Source organism: Mycena indigotica (genome assembly GCF_014461135.1).
Source record: "Mycena indigotica strain 171206Taipei chromosome Unknown Mind.scaff0002, whole genome shotgun sequence".
Classification (NCBI taxonomy): Eukaryota; Fungi; Basidiomycota; class Agaricomycetes; order Agaricales; family Mycenaceae; genus Mycena; species Mycena indigotica.
Genome location: NW_023503001.1, coordinates 4,805,278 through 4,823,601, shown reverse-complemented (window position 1 = coordinate 4,823,601; position 18,324 = coordinate 4,805,278). Strand labels below are relative to the sequence as shown.

General features: G+C 50.3%; 8 protein-coding genes across 8 annotated transcripts; 3 read left to right on the top strand and 5 right to left on the bottom strand.

Annotated features, from left to right (window-relative positions):
• Window positions 1–36: 36 nt before the first annotated feature.
• On the top strand, window positions 37–1,146 carry MIND_00262000 (Enoyl-CoA hydratase isomerase family protein; the record flags this gene model as incomplete). Its single annotated transcript, XM_037359496.1, has 5 exons — window positions 37–117; window positions 167–460; window positions 510–615; window positions 666–1,054; window positions 1,105–1,146. The coding sequence occupies 5 exons, from the start codon at window positions 37–39 to the stop codon at window positions 1,144–1,146; spliced, it is 912 nt and encodes a 303-aa protein (XP_037224591.1).
• Window positions 1,147–5,401: 4,255 nt separating this feature from the next.
• On the top strand, window positions 5,402–6,766 carry MIND_00261800 (uncharacterized protein; the record flags this gene model as incomplete). Its single annotated transcript, XM_037359495.1, has 9 exons — window positions 5,402–5,563; window positions 5,618–5,734; window positions 5,781–5,816; window positions 5,867–5,985; window positions 6,058–6,136; window positions 6,192–6,304; window positions 6,359–6,440; window positions 6,489–6,619; window positions 6,670–6,766. The coding sequence occupies 9 exons, from the start codon at window positions 5,402–5,404 to the stop codon at window positions 6,764–6,766; spliced, it is 936 nt and encodes a 311-aa protein (XP_037224590.1).
• Window positions 6,767–7,483: 717 nt separating this feature from the next.
• Window positions 7,484–8,461, bottom strand: MIND_00261700 (Eukaryotic translation initiation factor 3 subunit J; the record flags this gene model as incomplete). The annotated part of the gene is made up of 5 exons (XM_037359494.1): window positions 7,484–7,550; window positions 7,605–7,920; window positions 7,969–8,239; window positions 8,296–8,396; window positions 8,446–8,461. The coding sequence occupies 5 exons, from the start codon at window positions 8,459–8,461 to the stop codon at window positions 7,484–7,486; spliced, it is 771 nt and encodes a 256-aa protein (XP_037224589.1).
• A 325-nt stretch (window positions 8,462–8,786) lies between these two features.
• On the top strand, window positions 8,787–10,363 carry MIND_00261600 (Aldo-ket-red domain-containing protein; the record flags this gene model as incomplete). Its single annotated transcript, XM_037359493.1, has 11 exons — window positions 8,787–8,944; window positions 8,991–9,028; window positions 9,079–9,142; window positions 9,198–9,432; window positions 9,479–9,554; window positions 9,607–9,621; window positions 9,673–9,773; window positions 9,824–9,936; window positions 9,991–10,044; window positions 10,101–10,231; window positions 10,278–10,363. 11 exons carry the CDS (start codon window positions 8,787–8,789, stop codon window positions 10,361–10,363), a joined length of 1,071 nt encoding a protein of 356 aa, XP_037224588.1.
• A 565-nt stretch (window positions 10,364–10,928) lies between these two features.
• Window positions 10,929–11,725, bottom strand: MIND_00261500 (uncharacterized protein; the record flags this gene model as incomplete). The annotated part of the gene is made up of 3 exons (XM_037359492.1): window positions 10,929–11,093; window positions 11,140–11,221; window positions 11,271–11,725. 3 exons carry the CDS (start codon window positions 11,723–11,725, stop codon window positions 10,929–10,931), a joined length of 702 nt encoding a protein of 233 aa, XP_037224587.1.
• Window positions 11,726–13,130: 1,405 nt separating this feature from the next.
• On the bottom strand, window positions 13,131–14,563 carry MIND_00261400 (Phosphoglycerate mutase-like protein; the record flags this gene model as incomplete). The annotated part of the gene is made up of 7 exons (XM_037359491.1): window positions 13,131–13,320; window positions 13,369–13,557; window positions 13,610–13,797; window positions 13,844–13,993; window positions 14,037–14,097; window positions 14,143–14,351; window positions 14,396–14,563. The coding sequence occupies 7 exons, from the start codon at window positions 14,561–14,563 to the stop codon at window positions 13,131–13,133; spliced, it is 1,155 nt and encodes a 384-aa protein (XP_037224586.1).
• Window positions 14,564–15,064: 501 nt separating this feature from the next.
• Window positions 15,065–15,598, bottom strand: MIND_00261300 (Zinc/iron permease; the record flags this gene model as incomplete). Its single annotated transcript, XM_037359490.1, has 3 exons — window positions 15,065–15,242; window positions 15,284–15,431; window positions 15,484–15,598. 3 exons carry the CDS (start codon window positions 15,596–15,598, stop codon window positions 15,065–15,067), a joined length of 441 nt encoding a protein of 146 aa, XP_037224585.1.
• A 401-nt stretch (window positions 15,599–15,999) lies between these two features.
• On the bottom strand, window positions 16,000–17,943 carry MIND_00261200 (Zinc/iron permease; the record flags this gene model as incomplete). Its single annotated transcript, XM_037359489.1, has 11 exons — window positions 16,000–16,056; window positions 16,104–16,146; window positions 16,195–16,253; window positions 16,305–16,487; window positions 16,533–16,692; window positions 16,746–16,874; window positions 16,932–17,234; window positions 17,284–17,402; window positions 17,447–17,522; window positions 17,566–17,771; window positions 17,833–17,943. The coding sequence occupies 11 exons, from the start codon at window positions 17,941–17,943 to the stop codon at window positions 16,000–16,002; spliced, it is 1,446 nt and encodes a 481-aa protein (XP_037224584.1).
• Between the last annotated feature and the right edge of the window lie 381 nt (window positions 17,944–18,324).

Below are 18,324 nucleotides of genomic sequence, written 5' to 3'. Positions count from 1 at the left end.
ACCATCTCGACCTCCTTCTAACCCCCACCACGTCTTATGGCGACAGCAGACTACAGTGCGCTCGGTCTCAGGACCCTGAACGTTTCGCTCGAGGACGGTGTCCTCGTTGCCATTCAGGTAAGTCTGTTTCGATAAGATAACCAAGTTGGCTCATAAACGTCCCCAGAACCGGTCCAAGGCCTTTAACACCTGGGACGAATATGTCCCTTTCGATATCATCAAGTTATTTGAGCTGGCTGACAAAGACGACCGTGTTCGGGTAGTGATTCTCTCGGCCGAGCCTACCGCTGGAGCTTATTGTGGTGGAGCCGCTCTCGACCCCAAGAAGGGCTGGAACGCGCTCTTCACTGAAGAAGAGCAAAAGGAGGGTCCCCATGCTCACCGCGACACTGGCGGTAAAGTCGCCATGACCATTTACCGCTGTCGCAAACTTACCATAGCCGCCGTCAACGGCCACGCTGTACGTGTCTACTCTCTTTCGGTTGTTCATCGCTGACCGTTGCTCTCAGGCTGGTGTTGGTATGACCGCGATGCAGCTACCATTCGATCTGCGTTTCGTTTGGTCCGGGGCAAGGCTTTCCTTCCCATTCATCCAGCGGGGAATCACGCCGGAAGGTAAGTAACCGAAACCCCACTTTCCTGGTTTTATACTTACCAAATTGTAGCCACATCGACTTTCCTCCTTCCAAAGCTATTAGGCCACTCTCGCGCAACCTCACTTCTGCTCACCGGGGCAACCTTTTCGCCCGACTCGCCCATAATTGCAGGGCTGTACCACCAATCTTTCCCCACGCGTGCCGAGGTCTTCCCCGCTGCCCTCGCCTTCGCCAAAGAGATCGCAGCAACAACATCTCAGCTCTCTGTAGCAGTTACCAAAGCCCTTATCCAAAACTCGGGCGATTCTATCGAGGAGAACCATCTCCTCGACTCGTTTACCCTCCGCACGCTGGGCCCTGGCGTCGACGGCTCGGAGGGAATATTATCCTTCCTTCAGAAACGCGCGCCAAAGTTCACTGGCACGCTTTCCAAAGACCTCGGTCCCTGGTTCCCATGGGTGAGTTGTTAATGCGAACTTGGTGCCGAAATCTGACATGGTCTGTCAAGTGGCGCGAAGTAAGCACCAAGCATCGTAATAGCAAGTTGTAGGGTATGTTATGCGGATTTCTGGCTGGAGCACTATGCACACATATGGTATCTCACAAAATTCGATCGATTCCAAACCTACTTCACAGTTCCCGAAAGATCATCGACAAGACACGAGGGGTGAAGTAGGCTGCGTCCTTGCCTAGCAATGCATCGGGTGAGATTTTCCAGTGGCCACCCCAGCTTGGATCGCGTGTCGCAAGATATGTCTCTTGCTCGCTGGCGCGCTGCCTGAAAGGCCATGTCCAGGCCGAGATCTGTACAGAGAGTGTGTGTGAATCAGCTGGTACATGTCGGTGGCTGCTGCTTTTGTCACTCACGACCTCCCAGCCAGTGCTCTCGTCTTTGAACAGTGCAAAACAGCGGTACTTCATCTCTGTTGTATTTGTGCTGAATTCGTCCCTGATAGGAAGGTGTGAAACACAAGCGCTTAGGAAAACACCAGAAGACTTGCGCCATGAATTGCACATATTCTCGACCCTCTGCGCTGCCCTTGATAAACATGACATCAAACCTCGTCGCCGGGGTCCCGACCCCAACGAACGACGATGTTCCCTGCCCGTCCATGGCGTAGAGCCGCCCCATAAGCCACCAATCTTGCTTGCTGATGGACGTCACTGCATATATCTTGACACACGCCTCGCTCGGCCGGATATGCACTGTGAAATCGTATTTATACTTGGTGACTGCCGGATTTGGCGGAGTCTCTGGCGCGTCCAGGACAACATTGATGATACGTGACTTGGGGTTGTGGATGAGGATGCCGGGCGTGATTCCCCATAGGCAGTCGCCACACGAGTCGAGCTTGTCGTTAACAAAGTCGTGGAGGGGGTAGTTGTCAGCATCGAGTGTGGCCCAGCTCACCTGTGCTGCCCGCGGTCGCTCGAGAATGAGTCGTCGAATCATCGAGGCGGGCTGTGGGGGCATACTATCTCTGTGTTGAACACAAACAAGCAGAGAGTTGTTTTATGCTGGTGAGCCAGAACAAGGCGGACATGTTGTTGAAAGTTACTACAGGTAGTTTGAAGGCGCAAGGCAACGAGCGCATAATAAGACGGCGACTCGGAAGGACAACAAGATGTGGGTGCAGCAGCATTCAAGTTCAAGATTTTGATTATATTGCTGAAGCTTCAGCGCTCAATTGAGATCTTGACTACTAGTAGGATGGCTTGAATCCAAATAGACCAGTGGGTGTGAGCGCACTGGCAACTGAAGGGACATTAGTGAGTACTATCTTGAGAAGTGTACATGTCGGGTCAAATAAAAAACACAGATGCGTTGCCTAGAGACCCCATGTCTTTGAACGAAAAGAGATAGTCGGCTCTCAGCCTAGCAGCGCCATTGTGTGTGTGTATGTGTCGACTACTCAACTGGTGGCTGTTTGGAACGACTCGGATGATTTTATCAATCTCTTCAGCTCTCTCAAGTTCTCGCGAATTTTGAAAAGAGAAAAACGGACCAGTCACTCAGCGTGTTTTCTAGGCACTCGGATGAAAAGAGTCCCACATGGCTCCCACTAAAGCGTAAAAGCACCTCAAACTTGTAAACAACGCTCAGTGCTGTATAGCGATCACTACCAGTACCCGTGACTAATCTCGTCTCTTTGTCCATTCAACAAGCTCCAAGACCAAAGCAAATGTACGCATTCGAGTCCACTGCACGCAGATGACTATCGGAGCTCGAAGCTAGATAATCAACCCGGTTCAAAAACGCGAGCTCAGCGTGTAGCCAAAAAAATCGTGAGAAGCAAGCGTTATGGACCGACTACCTGAGTTGAAGTTGTTAACCACATATTTTCACTAGCCTGAGGCGAGACTGATGCATTATAATTACGATAATAGATCACCTGTCCCCTCCTCCTCCGCTAGTATCGCAGGTATTGGCGGGGTCTGAGTATAAAATGCCTGTAAAGACGGGCTAAGAGGGATTAAGTTTGGCCGCAGACGATTTGGCGGGATTGGAGGGACGCGTCGAAGTGTTCGGCTAATCTGAACGAAGAGCGAAGTCAAAGGAATAGCGTAAGATTGGCCTGGTAGTCTTAGCTGCCATCGAGTCAACGGCCCGCACAGTGCGTTGAATTGCTCGATGACTTCCCCAATTGTTGGACGCATGGCTGGGTCATCGAGGGTCATGTCGTTGATCAGAGGCTCGAGGAAACGGAGTGAAGGCTGTAGAACCAAACGAATTGAGCAACACGCAAACACGCAAAGGTAATAGATAACTCGCCAATGGTACGCGTTTCTTGCCCACCCAGTCGGAAAGAAGGAAGTCCTGTTTTAATGTATTGCCAAGAAAGTAGATGTCGGTGGGGAATGGATTGCAGACCAAAGGAAATTTTTGGTGCTCGGGAGGCGACTGATCAAGGCCGCGTATAACGTCCTCGGCTGGTGGCCCATTAGATGGATCATACCGCCTGGACAAACCGAAGTCGATAAGAAAATAACGGGGCCAGCATTCAGTCCGAGTGACATGGTAGGCTCGGTGACGATTTGTGGGGTCCTGGGTAGTATATATAGGATGGAAACCAGCCGGGTAGAGTAGAGTGGGGTCTTGAACAATGTTGCCCATGCTACAGTCTCTGAAAAAATTACGTGGTACAGTTCACTCGGAAGAGGATCATACCGATGAGCAACGAAGTTTTCGTGCATGAATTCGATTCCCTGGCAGTAAGTAAGAGGTGTGCATAAGACGCTCAGACAATAGGTACTTCGAAAATCTGTCGAAAAGCGTCGACTACCTCACCCACCGTTTCATATAAGGGTTGGGTTATAGCAAGTAGACGAGGCATGACGAGAATTTGTATGTCTGCGTCATCAGGATCTTGAAGAACATCAAGTATGGGAACGCAATGGTTCCGTGGGTCTTCAGAAAGTGGCGGAGTTGAAAAGAGGCGCGCTATGTCCACTTCATATGGATGAACACGCGTTGAAACAGCTTTGAGCATGACTAGACGACCGTCAGATATGCGAGTAGCGTCCATGATAGTGCGCCGCTACCCAGAGTCAGTATGGTAACCCTTAGCAGTCGATGTGAATCGCACCATGTGTGTTGCCCGTTCTTCATACCACGAGGCATCAGGATTGGGCACATAGTCAGGTTGGAATTTGGGTCGGAGACGATACCCTACGTCCTCTAGAAATTTCCTACGCGCAACCCAAAGCATGTCGCGGTTTCTTAGGTCGGGCACCATCTGAGTTGTTTCCCAAAGCGAGCTGTCATGGATGGTCACAAGTCACACCATCACAAGTCACAAGTCACACCATGACATTCATCATCGTATTCTTACATCAAAGTTACTTCTTGTTCCATGATTCCCAGTGCTAATCGGAGGAATGGATACATCCTCATGTTCGGTACACATATACAAATAACTCGCACGCACTTGCCTCGAGCCTCTTTACTTCTTCCTTAGCTTGAGATGCCACAGCCCTCCGTCTCTTTGCCTGTGCCCAAATTGCCTGTCATTCCGAACTGGCCAACTACGAGCGCAGGGCTGACGCTGAAGAAGCTGGAGGAGTGTCTCAGAACAATACAGCAGACTGGGGACATTTGGGTCTATAAGCCGGAAGACTTGAATGACATTGTTGACACTTTTCTAGAGTAAGTCGAAGAAACGACAACGTTAACCATCTACATTGGGCAAATGCTGAGGGTTGCTGGTAGGTTGACAAAGGACATTGACAATGTCTATACTTCTCTATCAAAATATCCTTTCCTGGTGGCAGTCATGAAAAAAGTGCAAGAGCGTGCCAAGAACTTCCACGGCAATGTCGAAAAACTCTTGACGGATGTAAAGGTAGGTGACACAACGATGTTATGGGCTTTGAAAATTGTTATTCTATGATCAGACATCTTCAAATGATGCAAAATCGATTCACCAAACAGGTTACACCTATACAGGTGCTAAGGAGAATCTGCAAGGTCAAGCAAAATTTCTACTACACTGACATTGGTTTACTCAAGTGGCTTTAGTCTCAGCTTCTATCAAAGAGTACATACACTCTTACTCTTTCCTGCCAAAAATCTTATCTCTTGAAGAAAGGTTAGGTGGCTACAGCATGGTGTCCTAAAGTGTGTTTCTATATTATATTCTCTGATTTGTGCCATTCACACTCCATCAATATCTAGGGAAATTCTTGCAGAACTGGTATAGCTTGCCACTGAATAAACAGAGTACTAAACTTTCTTCTAGAAAAAAGAGGGCGACAAAACACTTCCAGCACTCAAAGCACGCATCTCCACCCTAAGCCCGCAGACCATGGGTCCCACTATTCCTCGCCCCTTCACTAGCACACATCCTTCAAGCTCTGCCATCAGCCCAAAAACCAGCCCCCACCCCAACACCATCTATCCCCCAGATGGCCGTCCAATGGGGCCGATCCCTGGTCCTGGTCCCCAGGCCTCACCGAACTTTGTGCCAGTGAGTTATTTCAAGTTGTGTTCAATTCGGAATGGGAGCTGGAGACATCCATAGCCTCAGAAGTATCACCGTGAGCGTGATTTACATGTCAGAAATGCCGATGCCGAAACGAGGAGCTCCGTGTCTGTCCCTCCTCCACCGTATCCCGGGCCATACCTTGATTCCGCCGGTGTACAGTGCCTTCGCTCACTGCCTCCCAGCGCTGACATTTTCTTAGACGACAGCTAGCAATTTTGGTTACCAAGCCTCCAATGTTGGTTCTTTTTCTTCAACAGCGCCATATTCTCATTATTCCGACAGCAGCAGGGGTATGCTACTGGCGCTTACCCGCCCCATGATCCGCATCCGACTTCTCGATCACGGGCTCGCGAAGCTTACGCTAACACCTCCGAATCTAGCACAGGATATGACCCTAACGCAAGGTGAGGATGTTTTAAATTGTTTATCTTGAAGCGTGAACTTCAAGTCACTCACTGGATCACAATGGCAACCAGACACAGTGTCATGTCGAACTCCAGCTATTATACTGCTGTTCCAGGCAGCCAGGAGAATTCCGGTTATCAAAATTTCAATGTTGGTCACGGTTTCTCTTGAAGAGCGGTAGCACTACAGGCTTATTATTCAGCAGCAGGGGTATGGCGTTCACCCGACCCATGATCCGTCTCGATCACGAGCTCGCGAATCTTACGCCAATGCCTCCCAATCTGGCGCAGGATATGTAGACCCTAACGCGTACACAAGGTGAGGAGGTTTTTCAAAGCGTGAAGTCACCCACTGGATCTGAATGGCAACTAGACATAGTTTCATGTCGAACTCCAGCTATCATACGACGCAGACTACAGGAAGTCAGGAGAATTATGGTTACCAAGCTTACAATGTTGGTTTTCTTCGCGTTCAATAGCGCCGCATGCTCATCATTTAGCAGCAGGGGCATACAACTGGCACTTACAATCCGTCTGGGCCGTCCCATCATCCCCAACCGACTTCTCGACCGCGGGCTCACGAAACCTACGCTCATGCCTCCGGCTCTGGCACAGGATATGACCCTAACGCAAGGTTAGGAGGTTGTTTTTCGCAGTGTAGTACTATATCTGATTGGAAACCAGACACAGTGTCATGTCCAACTCCAGCTATTATACAACCCGGACGACTGCTGTTCCAGGAAGCCAGGAGAGTTTGCGTATGATTCCATCTGAAGAATGATGTTGTCGCGGGCTCATTTCCGAGAAAACGAGCCAACCTCAACTTGCACTCCCAATAAAAAGCTCGATACACGAGGCTATATATTTCACTGAAAAAGAATCGATATGCCACCAATTTACTTGCATCTTGTTTCGATGTCAGGTCCCATGTTCCGACGCATACCATCTTTGGTTGCCCTTCGAGATTTTCTCAAAGGTTGGCGTTGACTAGTGAAAGTGAGACTTGCCGGTGGACGAAATTCACTGGGATGGTTGTGACGGACATGGGATTTTCAATGCTATGAGAAGTGAGAAGGCAAGCCTTTCAGTTCAATCGGCGAGGGAGCAAGGGCTGGAAGCTGTTGTCTCGACTGAGACTGCTCCTCTTGCGACAATGTATGATTGAATGGCCTCTTGCTAAATCTTGGGATACGCCGGGCTAAATGATAGGCAAAGTAGAAACCCACGGCGTTTCCGAAGGGCTAGAGGTAGGTTTTACCGGCTCAATGAACAGGCAAGGGAGGCAGCAAGTAGCCGAAGACATAGTTTTTTGGCGGATGAAGATGGTTTTGTGGATGATATTCGTTTGAGTTGCAGAGCCCCAACTTACTAGATCAACGTGAAACAACAGAGTTTTGCATCCGCTACACAGTGTCTGGGTTGCCACCAGAGTGGATCTAGATTATTTGCGAAGATAAGCGTTGTTGTACAACAGTGGGTGTCGATGGGGTGGAATAATCTACATGAAGTCGTCTGCTCGGCTGCCAAAGTCATCCAGTGCTTCGTCATACAAACCCGTGTCCACCCTGCAGTCGAGAAAAAATCAGTATTGCTCTCCCAGAGAGTCGACGTTTACTTACTTCCCAGAGGCCTTGGCCGCTCCAAGGATCGGTTTCCCGGCGGCCTTTGGCTTTTTCTTGCCACTCGCCTTGTCCCTTTGCTCCTTTTGTTTCTCGTTCGAGAGGGCAGTCAGTCCGCTGGCCACTTTGCGGACCTCGACGTCTTTGAGTGGCATGCAGAGCTCCCGCGCTAGATGCTCAATGAAGGCACCGTAAAGCGGTTTGCTCTGATGTCGTTTGATGATCGTCTCTATTAGCTGGTCGGAAAACTTGATGAGATCGTCTTTCGTGCGTAGTTGGGCCGAGATCAGCGAGTCCAGCTCGGATGACGATGTTCCTGGAGGCTCTTAGAGGGCATATGGACACAAGAAAGGATACCACACACCACCGAGAGCAGCTGCACCGAGCAGATCTGCCGCGTTGCTTAAATCAGCGTTAAGCTCCCTCTCTCTATCTCGACGAGCTTTCTCCCGGGGATCCAGAACCGAGTCCGAGTCATATTCATCATCCTCGCCAGCATCAATCTTTGCCTGTCGTTCAGCCTCTTTCTGAGCGAGCTTTGCTTTGAGCGTGCCCTTTTTCTTGGGCGGCGCAGCCGTCGTAGTAGCAGGCGCTGTGGCCTTTGGCTCGTCGTCAGAAGATGCCTCCCAGTCGCTCTGATGTCCTCTTTGTCAGAATATTGGTGGGAAATAGGATCGCAAGAATTACGCACTGCAGGCCCATCATCGTCATCGTCTTCGCCTTCCCATTTACTCTTCTTTGCGACTTTCTGAATCGGCGGCGCTTTGGCGGGGGTATCGCTATCGGACTCGTCTGATCGTGATTCAACCAAGGCAGCGGTCGAAGGAAGACAGATACGAACCCCAATCTGACGACATTTTCTATAGGCGAAAGGTTGATAAAGCAGTAAGTGTCACAGCTCGTCACAATTGTGATGCATTGAACTTCCTAATTTGGTACCCTCCGAATGAGTTCCGGGTTACTAAGCCCTCCACCTTCGATGGTCAGAAACCGCGACATAAAGAGCCCTGCCGAGCTCACACAGACGCGTTGTCCGGCACCGGATTGCCGCAGACCCAGAGGTATAAAGGAAGGACTGGGGCTGGTTCTCGATAACTTCTGCTCGCTCGTCAACAGCACGCCGAGTGAACATCAACGACAAGTTGAAAGCAAAGTCTAATCACGAGACCACGAACGACGACCATGTCGACCACCACGAAAAAGATGGAGTACGTACGGCTTGGGACCTCTGGACTCAAGATTTCCAAGATCGTTCTCGGGACAATGTCTTACGGAGATCCTAAATGGGGCGGAAGCTGGGTCCTCCCTGAGGAGGAGGCTAGCAAGCACATTAAAGCGGCGTACGCAACTTTTTGGCTCATCAGCCGGTTTTCTGACCCCCCTCAGTTACGATGCTGGAATCAACAGCTTCGATACAGCGAATGGTATCTATTCCTCCAATTCACTACCGAATACAGAACCAACGTCATTCCAGTGTACTCCAATGGGCTCAGCGAGGAGGTCCTGGGACGCGCCATCAAGCAGCACAACCTCCCAAGGTGGTCTTTATCTGTTTTCTTCCAACGTGTAGGATGACTGAGGCTGTCTCTGCAGAGATGAAATCGTCATTATGACCAAAGTTTACTTCACCCTTGGCCGAGAGCCGAGCGAAACCCTGTTCTACATGGACGCTGCTAGCCTCGAAGCGAAGCGCTATACCAACCAATTTGGCCTCTCCCGCAAGCACATCTTCGACTCGGTCAAGCACAGTCTTCGGCGTCTCCAAGTCGATTATATCGACTTGTTGCAATGCCATAGATTCGATCAGAACACGCCCATCGCCGAAACTGTAGGCACTCCTGATCCAATATTTTCCGTTCTCAATACTTCGCCAGATGCAAGCTTTGCATGACGTCGTGAAAGCGGGATACGTGCGTTATATCGGGATGTCGTCTTGCTATGCCTGGCAATGTTTGTCGCTTCCTTCTTTCTTTGCCAATCTACTCTAACACCCATTGTCCAGTTCATGCGATGCAGAGTAACGCGAATTGTAGCTCATATTCGTCTGATGCCTGACTCGCAACTCCAGACTACGCTATCGCAAATAACCTCACACCCTTCATCTCCATGCAGAACCATCACAACTTGATCTACCGCGAAGAGGAGCGTGAAATGTTCCCAACCTTGAAGGTACATTTTCAGCTGCTCCCGAGGCATTTTCCCTACCCACCGTCCCATAGCACTTTGGCGTTGGCGCCATTCCCTGGTCTCCTCTCGCCCGCGGGGCGCTTTGTCGGCCCATGTCGGTTCAACTTCAGAAAGAAAACCAAACAGCGCGTGCAGAATCTGACGTGTATGTGTTATCTCTTCTCTTGAGTCCTTCCGGCTCCTTACCTCGATTGAAAAGGATGCCGCCTTCCCTCTACACACAATCCGCCTCGAACCAGAAGATCGTCGAGAGGTTAGCACATATGTAGTACTTATGTGCTGGACGTGATGCTCACTATTCACCGTCAGAGTGGAGGAGGTCGCCAAGAAGCATGGGGTCAAGATGGCCCAAATCGCCATTGCGTGGTCGCTTTCCAAGGACGGCGTTTCGGCGCCAATTGTTGGTACAACTTCGCTTCAGAACCTCTTCGAGGCCATCGGTGAACAGCCCCATTTAATCCTCACCCGAAGGCTAAAATCCTGCAGACGCGGTGCACATCAAGCTCACAGCGGAAGAGATCAAGTACCTCGAGGAGCCTTACCAGCCCATGGCGATCTTGGGTCATTGGTGATGAATTTGAACCTGCGATTCTCAAGACGGCTTGAAAGTGTTAGGTGCCGTTGCGAGTAACGAGAAACACACGTATTCGATAGTCGACGCCCAAATCTCGATGTACTCTTTCTTTGAAAAGTGTTTGTTTCTCGCATGACGCATGATCGCGAAAACTGTCCTCGCCTCTTTTCCTATTGCGTCCAAATTCAAGTGCGGCTAGTTCCACCCTTAGCTTACGGAAAGACAAGTGCAGAATACTTCGTTCGATTTCCGGTGGGACCAAGGGTGATTAATAAATAAAACATGCGATAACATTCAAGTACATAGGAACAAACAGGACAGGTTTACAATTATGTAGACTACAAATGCAGTCAGGATACTAGTACCGAGAAGGAAAGGCATCATGGAGAGGATGAGGACCAGTCAAGGTGGCAGAAAAGAAACAGTGTCCAACGCGAAACAACTATCTGAACAGAGTCCGTCATTGCTGGTGAGTAACGGCGCGGCACGGTGGAGATTGGGGCTGTGAGACGAGTCGAGAGCATGAAATCGTAGCTTGTCCGTTCGGTCGGGTTGCTTGTTCCTCAAATCTCGCCCATGGTGATCAGCATCATACAGATGATCCTCAACGTCTTCATGATTTGGTGTCCTTGCGCCTCTAAGAAGCCAAACTCGTCGGTGAGCTGCCAATGATCATCAACCCGAGGCTGGAACAAAGCAAGAAGCTCTCTCGAGCTCTTTTGCCAAATCTGTTTCGGTTATTAGGATCGAAAGGCAAAAAAAGAAGAGGCGAACAGTCAATTCACCGTCCCGAGCTTGACAGACAAAAAGAGACTGGTAGCGACCGGCGGCTGACAGATGTCGCGTCTGCAGGATACTAAGTAGAACAAGGTAAGATTAATGGAATACATATGGGACTTGCTTACATTCTGTTGCCGTCCCACCACTTTGTGACTGGGTTGAATATGACTATGGGTGTGTCCGAGGAACTAAAGCGGAAAGTGCCCCAGCGATCCGGGTCGGCAACGGCGCGAAGATATCCAGTCACCTGTTCCACTGGCATGATCAAGACACGCTCGTCTATCGAACCTGCCTGTCGATAGACGGTAAGATCATAGCAGTCGAGACGGTCTTCATCTGCGGTGTTTGTGATGTTCATAGTGCGGTAGGGAAGGTGCCTCCCGACAACATTATACTCTCCCCTTCTGACAATCCGGAGACCACATATGCTGCAATGATTGGCCCCATTGTATGCTATATGGAGGAGGACGGTATAGACTGTCTCCCCAGTCTGCCGGCGTCTGACATGGTGGGGAAGAAGATAACGCCGTCCCTGCCTTGGGGTGGACGGAGCAGTGAAAGGCGGTCCGTAATACGCCATAACTCTGCAGTCCGGCGAAGAAAATGCAGCCTAGTAGAGATGCATTTTATAGTCCAAAGAACAAGCATGACAGTTGCGTAGAAACCTTGGTTTTTTGGCGCTGGCGACGAGACAATACTAGTCAGTGAGCTGTTGCTTGTTCTTCAGGCAGTGTTTTAATGCAGAGTCAGAGGAAAAACAAGGCTGGAAAACCAAATTATAGTAGGTAGCGACAAGAAGGAAACAAAAAGAACAACACTTGCGGGATCCATGGCGCCTCTCTACCGTAGCTGTTTGGCGTTGGCTTGGCACTGCATAGACAAGAAAGAGAGAGAGAGACATGGTAAACAAGCGCTTGACTCTTGCGAGTTTGCCTAGTCGCAAGCGACTAAAAAGTGTCACAAGTTGTAACTGATGTGACACTTTAGATCCTCAACGCAGCTCAACGCTCACAGCGTTCTCACAACAGTTCACTAACGCTGGCCGTATAAACCCAACTGCGACAGCAGACGAAGAAAAAACGTTGCCATTGGTTTGGCCTAATCTGTGATGCTATCACATCAAGAGATAAGATAAGTATTGATAAGATGCAGCCCCTATGTCTGGCACGCTGAAGGCCTCAATGTCCCTCCGCAACGCTGCGCCGCAATACGCTTTCCCTCCTTCCTCGACGATATTTTAACATTTTTACGAGAAATAGCCATCACCAGGAGGAACTGGTGTCTGAGCAGCACTTGCGGCTTGGAGAGTGATGTCAACGGAGACGACGCTGCTCCGCTTGCGGCGACGAGGGAGGTTGGCATAGGTGGGTCCCAGCTCTCCTTTGGGCTCAATTTTGGGATACGCCGGGCCAAATGATATGTAGAGTGTGAATCCACGGCGTTCTCGGAGAGTGAGAGGTGTGGGTTGCTCGCTCGGTGAGGAGACGAGGTCGAAGGCAGCAGGTACGGCGAATTTCGACATTGTTTTTGGTGGTTGGAAACAGTGGTGCTTAGTTTTGGGGGTAGTTGAGTAATGATGCTCAAGTATGGTCAAGTGCTTCAGTTGCTGCAGTTTTATAGGTCGACAAAAGCGAGACTTTTGCTTCCTTGCACAGGTTTAACCTCTCCCCGCGGTAACAGTCCAAGGCCATCTTGCGACATGTCTCAAAGAGTCCGAACAGCGGAAAGTTTCAGGAACAACTTATACCATCAGCCGTAGCCTCAGTCCACCTACAGAACATTGCTATTAGTCATAGCTCTACACTATTCGCGAGCGTCGTATCTGCAGTCGCGATTTTTTTTACACCATAAAATTACCCACTCTTCAGAAATTCGCGGCACCACAAGTCTTGTTCCATGCCGCATCTCCCCACTTGATGCCCCTGCTAAAGCTATTTGCCTTGACGAATGCATCGAGCGAGCACGAGCCGTATTTTTCGTCAAACTTAGTCTTGGAACAGATCGACAGCGGGAACGGCGCGTCGTTCAAAAGGGAGGCGAATTTGAGGACCAGAGCACGAAGATTTGCACGTAAATTTCTCCCAGACCATTTGCGCGCCAAACGGAACCTGGTACGACGTCCTGAAGGCGCGGTTGGCAGGAACGGGGCCGCTCGAAGGGAGAGGCTTCTTGTCCCTGCAGGAGATGATCAACCATCAGGGTTATATATAACAAGACACATACTTGGCTAACCCCAAAGCAGCAAGGGCCATATCAATGGTTGTGTCGTGGCCGAACTCGATGTACATCTCTTGTGTGCCGCCAGTGAAGCGCTCAATGAGCTTGTTGACGAACAGCGTGCCAAGGGTGGGGCCCATAATACCGGGAAGATTGTACCCGAAAGCGTTGTCCATAAGTAGGTCTAGTTCGTACCTATAAATGGCCATCTAATCAGCGTGGAAAGACGCGAACAATGGAGACCCACTCAAAGTCGAGAATCTCGTCTTTGCTGAAAACATCACACCACGGGGAGACACCATAGGCCGCATGGTCGTAGGCACACGCGTACAACGCGCCATGGGTATCGCCAATGGTCAAGTTGACGCCAGGAAGGAGTTTGTTTAGACGCTTGGTAATCGGTGGCAGGTAGACTGCGCCCCAGGTATCGACAGCCTGTCAGCGACATGAGCTGTTGACCGTGCCTAGGGACAAACCGTACCTTTTGTCCATACGAGTACTGCCAAAGCGGACATGTGTCCATCGGGGTAATCCAGCTAATGGTGACCGTGTCTTCGTTGATGAGATCGACTTTTTCGTTCCAGTAGCGGCCAAAGAATCCACGCGCGAACCATTGAGCAGATTCGACAACCTAGAAAATTAGCCAACTTCCTAGCTAGGAAAAGACCGCTTACACGATCCTGGTTGCCGGCAAGTACATTCGTGGCTTTCAACTGAGGATATTTCATTTTGAAGCTAGCAAATGGCTAAGTTCAGTGGGATGCTATAGTAAACACGTACTCAACACCGTGGTCGAATATTTGCCGCCGTCCGATGGCCGTGAGGTTGTTCGCACCCAAAGTGGTCTTGTATCCATCCTTAAGGAACTCCATGCTCGAGGGAAGCCGCGCCTTTGCGATATACTCGGTCGCCCCGGCCAGCTTGGTCGTCAGATTTTGAATGTACGCCAATTCACCGGTGAGCGGCCACCGACTGCCATGACGAGCCATCTACCCAGCATCAACAAGTCACTGACTGGCATAGAGACGCTTACCAGCATGACCTGCTTAACGGTCGCGTCGTCCGGGAGAGCCGCATTAACGCCATGGGGAGTGGGAGGCGTAAAGTAAGGCGACAAGTTCCCCAGATGCTGAAGCAAGTCGAACGACGAGCCAAACACGCCTGACACAAGGGGCAGAACAAGCAGTGTTTGAACTCGCATTTTTGGGTGCGTGGTGGTCGAAAGAAACCCTAGGCGCGGGTTATATGCCGGGCCTTATCGGCATACACATGGTCTGGCGACATGGCGGTAAATCTGAGTGATGGTCGGCATTGAGAGCACACGGGTCACAAAATTGACCCCACAAAACGTTTCATAATGGCCAGGCCCCAACAAAAAGTTTTCAATAATCTCTCAAGCTTCAGGCTTCAAGATGGCCAGGAGCATGTATACTGGTAGCTAGCTTGGGAGGTCCACTAGAGTTCCAGAGTCATCTGAGGTCACTGTGAAAATGCGATTGTTGCTAACTAATGGAGCTGGTACCCTATAAAACTACATAAGCGACGGGGTTGGGAGATACAACTGTCGGGTATGGTTTAAGACAGATTGGTGTAACGTAGAGTAGGTAGTAGTCGGCTGGCTGGGGGAGTGGGCTTGGAGTTGTGTATATTGGGGCTCTAAATATCGAAGCGTAAGGGAGGTGTTCATCGTGTTAGGGCATGCTCATCGTGTGGGGGCAAGTGAGCAAAGGCGGAGTCCGTTGGCAAGCTCAGGCTTCCATTCGAGTCGCCGGACGGCCTCAGCGTAGTCCACCCACTCCCGCCGTCTCTCGCTGCTTTCGAGCCAGTCCTGCTCAAGAGAAGCAACATCGAGTTCGTAGAAGTGGTAAATTGTTGACGGGCTTTGCTGAGTGGTGACGTAACGAGAAATTGTTCCACGTACGCCTGCTGCAAGGGGGGAAAGAAAAAGGGAAAGACGAATATTAGAGCCAAGAAATGCTGGAAATAGAGAAAGATACCTTCTTCGAGCGCTTCACGCGTCGCAGCGTTTTCTAAACGAACATCCGTAGCCTCCCAGCCGCCCTTGGGCACTGTTGACGAGGATGAGACGCGACAAAGAGCAGAAGGTAGCCAGTCACTGACAGACCCAATGGTCAGGCCGCTTTCGGGAAGTGATTAAGAGAATCTTGGAATATGGGCGGGAGATGGGGATTGCGCAACACACAACTCGGGGAGTAGATCGACCTTTTGTACCCATGGTAGGGTGAGGGAATAGAGGCGACGGTTTGGGAAAGCGTTTAGGAAGCCTGCATCAGCTTGTGACGCGCCTGGTAGGCGCAAGCAAGAGTGTAGAGCGGAAGAGGTCTTATATGAGTGGGTCCGGAACCACTCAGAAAGGAGGCGGAGAGCTGAAAAAGATGCGTTAGTCATTTTATACCAACCGCGGGAGCCAACCAATACTTACGCGTGGCCTCGATGGTCGTGGTCTTGTGCAACAACAGTGGTCAGCTCAAAATTTCAGAAAGGTGTTTGCGTGCCATCACCAACGTTCGTCGGCTCCTCTTCGGCATGTCTCACATCTCGTGTTTACAAATAGTCATCGGATTTTAGTGCCGCTCTGCCCGTTCCTCTCCGAATCTACGATCTAAGTACTGGAACCTACTCATTCCAAGCAACCAAAAACATGGCTAACACGCCTACTCCCATTGCCACAAACTGTCAATCGTAAAAACATTTTCTTGTAAGTGAAAGAGAGCAATAACCTCTCGCAAAGCTTGGGCTGCACTTTTGCTCTCGACAAGCAACCTCCAAACCGGTCATTCAGCGGTCTCCCGAGTTGAAGAAAAGACTCACGTTGGAAGTACCGCGACGGCACCGATATATAGGAATCCTCCCGCAACGAATGGGATCACCTGCAGGCAATTCCATCAACTTGGAAAACAGTTGACAATAAATTGTTATACCAGATCTGCTAACTGGGTCGTGGTCCCTAAGAGGCCATTTGCGTCTTGTCTTACAGCAGCCGCAAGGTCATTCCGGTCCGAATGGGACTCGGAAGCGCCTGACCCAGAGGCCACCGCGATTCCAATGAATGTTCTGTTGGGAGGAAGTTCAGCCTCGCGAAAGCAAGCAGGCAGAGAGAGAAGCTAAAGCTGCACTCACCCGACCTAAAGGCAACGATAAGCACGAACGTGCCAAGACACAGTGGGAAGAGCGGGGGAAAGGAAGACAAGCCAGACAAGGTGGTTGGCTGGGGGGAAACCCAACAACTGAATGAGAGTGTAGGAAACACGCACAAAAGCTCCGACAGCAGTCAAGAATTGCGATTGCATAGCTTGTCTTTTGGTAAATCTGTCCCGTCGTATGAGAAGGAGGCCAGAAGCAAGACAGAAAAAAGCACAGACCCACTCCGAATGAGAATTGAGTAGTCCGCGATCTCATGAGGAATTTCATGAGCAAAGCAAGCCAGGGTAGTTGTTGCCCCAATGAGGGGAGACGCATAAAAACTCGCAGCCATTGCCAGGCCATCAGTACTAGGGAAAGTGGCCCGTAAATACGCGTATCAAAAGACCAATGAGTCCCCAACTCACATATTATGGACGAAATCGCCAAATAGGTTAAGATACGCAGACATTTTGGACGGGCCAGTGGCGGACGTAGGTGTCGAGTCTTCTTTGTGCTCTACTCCTTCCGTTTCGCCCTTTTTTCCCTTGCGCAAATGAGCAGAGCCATTCTCCGATCCATTGGCGACCCCACTAGCAGTAGCAGTGTCTTGGTTCGTATGCGAATGCGAATGGGAGTGTGAATGTCCTTCGCCACCCTCGTCTCCCCCCAGCACACGTAGAGTCTTCTCCATCATGAAGAAGGCAGCGAATCCGACAAAAATACCAAGCCTTATCATTTGTCGTCATATTTTTGTCAGAGTTCTCAGTGTGGACGCACCCAATTAGGATATTGCGCTTCTCCTCCACCATCACGAAATGGACGCCATCGCCTTGGTGTTCGCCCATGAACGAATGAGGGATGAGATGTAGGAAGACATCAGAGAGAAGGCCACCGGTCTGTCCTGTTTGAGCATAACCCCGCCAGAGTACCGAGCGCTTACAGCAAACGCAGTCATTGTGTTGAGCGTGTTTGCATTGATTTGGGCTGGAATGAAGGCCAGGATGAAATTAGGCACGCTGTTCTGAATGAGAACCATCGCTATTTGAGAAACAAGCGTACGATGAGATATAAAACGTCCCCAGAATCGAATTCCATGCGGGTCCAAACGGGAACAGGAAAGCGAAAACCTGGAGATGGTTATTCGAGCGCCCCATAATGCCATTCAGCGTGCAAACCTTGCGCATAACCGGAGATTGTTCAGCTTCCAACGTCTTCTTGATGAGCCCTAACCGCCAGATAGACTGGCATTCTTCGAGTTCTTCTGCCTGCGATGTTGACGCGTCAGGGTCTGTTGACGATTGGCACGCGCCAGAACTAATCACGCACGAAAATTGGTTCAGTTGTACTCGGCAGGAAGCCGCCGCTTTTAGGAGATTCCACAGCATAGGTGAAGGCAATTAGGGCGAAAAAAAATAAGGTGAACGAAAGACGAGACATGGTGGATATGAGTCTAGGTCGAAGTTACAGCTGGCTGTGTGATGTGATGCGACGACTAGTTGGTGACGCAAGGGAGACAAATTGGGCATCGCAGACCAAGGTGGAGGGGAGAGGTTGAGATGAAGAAGAAACAGAAAGAAGTTCATTGCAAGATGGGTAAGCTACTTGCCAGCACACGATCGAAAGCCCTTCCCGACAATTCGTACAAAACCAGCAACACTTGCGACCGTCAATCCAATTCCTGTCCACTTTCACCCTCCCACTGCAGTCGACATATTCCTTCCAGCGAACCAAAAAATGAAGCCTCAGATCAGTTCAGCCCGTCCCTTTGTAATAACAAGGAATTGGCGCCGAACGGGCGATGTCACCGCCGACCGCACC